The following is a 3115-nucleotide window of genomic DNA, read 5'->3' as shown; positions in this document are numbered from 1 at the left end:
TCCTCCCTTCCTCCTTACCCTTCCTCCTTCCCTCTCTCCCTTCTGGAACTCTCTGCCTCCCTCGGTGAGGTGTGGCAATGTGTGGGCTTTGTCTCCATATCTGGTCCTCACCTTCCTCTCCTCAGCCCCAGTTGACAGCATAAAGGGACAAAGCCAGCTCCGGGGACCAGAGAGAGGAGAGTAGGGTGTTCTCTGCTCTCTCCCTTCTCTGAGCATCATGGATTTAGGAAGAAATGTTTCAAACCCAGCTCAGGCACCCCCCACCTTGAGGAACCTTGGACAGGTTGCTTCTCATTCCTCAGCCTCACCTGTGGCAGAAGGGAACTGATATCTATGTTGCAAGACTGTTTTTTGTTTTTTGTTTGTTTTGGCCGCATGGCATGCGGGACCTTAGTTCCCAGACCAGGGATCGAACCCTTGCCCCCTGCAGTGGAAGCAAGGATTCTTAACCACTGGACCGCCAGGGAAGTCCAGGAACCGGAAGACTGTTTTGAAGACTGTAAAGAACCTGCCAAGTGCCCAGCACACAGTAGGTATTCAATACATTGTAGCAGTGATGCTTTGCTTGGGACGGGGTCTTTCTGGGTCCAGGACACCTCTGTGACATCTGAGTCTGGCCCTATTGTGTGAGGTCATCATCCCCAGTGCCCTTTTGGCTGTCTCTAACCTTCTAGCCATTTTGCTATAGATGGTAGGGCTGCTGAGGTACTGGGTGGGTAGTTGGGAGCGGGGTAAGGAGAGGACCGAGTGAGACAGAGACGTGGAGAAGGTGATGGCGTCTGGGCTGGGTGGGCTTGGGAGAATGGGCTGGAGGGCCCCAGAGGGCCCACGCTGGGACTCGCCAGAACTCGGTCTCACCGGTTTGGGGAGCTGGCCGGGCAATGGGGAGACGCTGGCATCAGAGAGAGGTGGGAGTGGCTGGCGGCTGCCAGGGATGGAGAAGCTGAGTAAGGCCCCCTGGAAGGGGAGGGCCTGGGCTAACGCCGGGATGCGGGTGAGTACCTAGAGAGGGTCGGCCTTGTGTTCCCAGGACACACACACACACACACACACACACACACACACACACACACACCCTCACCCTCAGACGCCACCCTCAGATGCACACTTGGACACACACATCAACACACTTCTTAAACCGTACCCCCATTCCCACCCTGTTCTCCCGATCCTCTCACCCTGCTCTGTTTTTCCAACGCACTTGTTCCCAGGACACACACACACACACACACACACACACACCCTCACCCTCAGACGCCACCCTCAGATGCACACTTGGACACACACATCAACACACTTCTTAAACCGTACCCCCATTCCCACCCTGTTCTCCCGATCCTCTCACCCTGCTCTGTTTTTCCAACGCACTTGTGTAACACAGCCAGATAACTCATTCATTATAACATTTATTGTTTATTGCCTGTCTCCCCGCTGGAATGCAGACTTCAGGAAGGCAGGGGGTGCTTGGCTTGCTTTGCCCACTATTGTATGCCCAGCACCTGCGGCGTACCCGGCTCATAGTAGGTGCCCAATAGATAAGCGTTGAGTACAATCACATATTCTAGGGTTAGGGTCACGAATGCGCGCACCCTCAGGGACGCATGCGCAAACCCGCTCTGTCGCCCACGACGCTGCCACGGACATTCTCAGACACGTGCACGCAGGCACTCGCTCACATCCACACCAACACACAAGCACACAGGCCTTCTCGCTCCCGCACACAGGCGCTTTCAGACTCAAACCCAGCGGTCCGGATTCCAGAGCTCCTACTCACGCAGGCATGCTGTAGCACGTCCCCACTCCCCACCCTCCGGAGGGCCAGCCCCGGAGGGCAGCCCCTCCCAGAAACAGGGGGCGGGGCCTCGGTGGAAGCTGACAACACTGCAGCTTGAGAGGGGTGGAGTGGGGCAGGGCCGCCCTGGTACCTGGGTGGGGCAGGGCCGCCCTGGTACCTGGGAGCTCTATTGGAGACGCTGCCACTGCAGACCCACCTACGGGAGGGAGGAGTGAGGTCACCGGCGCCCCCAGCTTTGACCCCGCCCGTGCCCCACACTCCGACTCAGTCCTTCCTTTCATCTCCACCAAAAGCCCAGGGGAAGGGAATGGGGTGGGCCAGGGAGTCCTCCTGGGCACAGCGATGGGCAGGGCCCAGGCCACGTCAGTTGGCACATCTGGGCAGGGGTGTGGACGGTGAGAACTGGGCTTACCAGCTTCTGCTCCACCTTCCAGTAAGAGAAAGGTCCTCCACCACCCTGCCGCTGGGAGAACAGAAATGTGGGCAGTGGGCCAGAACTGTCACCTGGCTGGCCCTAGCCCGGTGTCCCTCCCCAGAGAGACCCCTTTTGCCCCTACTTCCCTGCTCTGGAACATGAAGTGGGGGGGCGGGGAAATCACAGGGTGGGTGGTAGCCACCTCCAAATTCTCTGCCCCCCAGAGCCAATGCAAGATTGGGCAAGACGGTCTGGCAGTCCCACTGCCACCACAAAGTCTCATATTATCAAGCCGTATCCCTAGGTTTCCTCTGGCCACTGAGGGCCTGTTCCCTGCTGTGGAATGAATGGGAGAATGGGCAGAGAGGGCAGCGCAGGGCATGCTTGCTCTGGCTCAGTAAACGCTTGGAAAGTAAAAACCGGAAGTGTCCTTGGCCCCCTCCCCACATTCCCTGAGGGAAGCGATGCTGAACTAGGAAAATACAGGACAGACCACCTTAGAAATCTGAAACCACCATCTTGCCGGGACTCAGGCAGAACTGCATCCTCACGCCCCCTAGTGGCAGATTGCAATGGCAGGCTGATGCTTCTCGTGGTCGCCCACACCCAGGGTCCACAGAGGCCAAACTGTGGCCCCTCACCTGTCTCCGCATTTACTGATGCGGGGAGATGGGTGCAGAGGGAGGGAGGGAAGGACCTGCACCCTCACCACTCTGCCCAGGGGAGTCTGGACCCCGATGCTGTGATTCATTCAACAAGAAATGTTTATTGAGCACCAACTGCCAGTGTGCCAGGAACCGCTGGACTCCTGGTCCAGTGCTCTTCGTGATGCCAGCTGCCCCTCTGCTGTGTCTGCAATTCAGGCTGAGACCCCAGCTAGGAAGAGCTAGCATCTTCTCCTCCAG

The 3115-nt window shown here is 57.9% G+C and overlaps 1 protein-coding gene across 1 annotated transcript in view; it reads left to right on the top strand.

The window, feature by feature from the left end:
* The first annotated feature begins 988 nt into the window (after window positions 1-988).
* HAP1 (huntingtin associated protein 1) overlaps window positions 989-3115 on the top strand; it is a 38495-nt gene continuing 36368 nt past the window's right edge. Inside the window, exon 1 of the mRNA XM_055089798.1 lies at window positions 989-994. Coding sequence (XP_054945773.1) covers window positions 989-994 — 6 coding nt within the window. The remainder of the gene's footprint in view (window positions 995-3115) is intronic.

This window comes from Physeter macrocephalus, chromosome 14 (assembly GCF_002837175.3).
Source record: "Physeter macrocephalus isolate SW-GA chromosome 14, ASM283717v5, whole genome shotgun sequence".
In the NCBI taxonomy this organism is placed as follows: domain Eukaryota; kingdom Metazoa; phylum Chordata; class Mammalia; order Artiodactyla; family Physeteridae; genus Physeter; species Physeter macrocephalus.
This window is presented reverse-complemented; position numbering and strand designations above follow the sequence as displayed.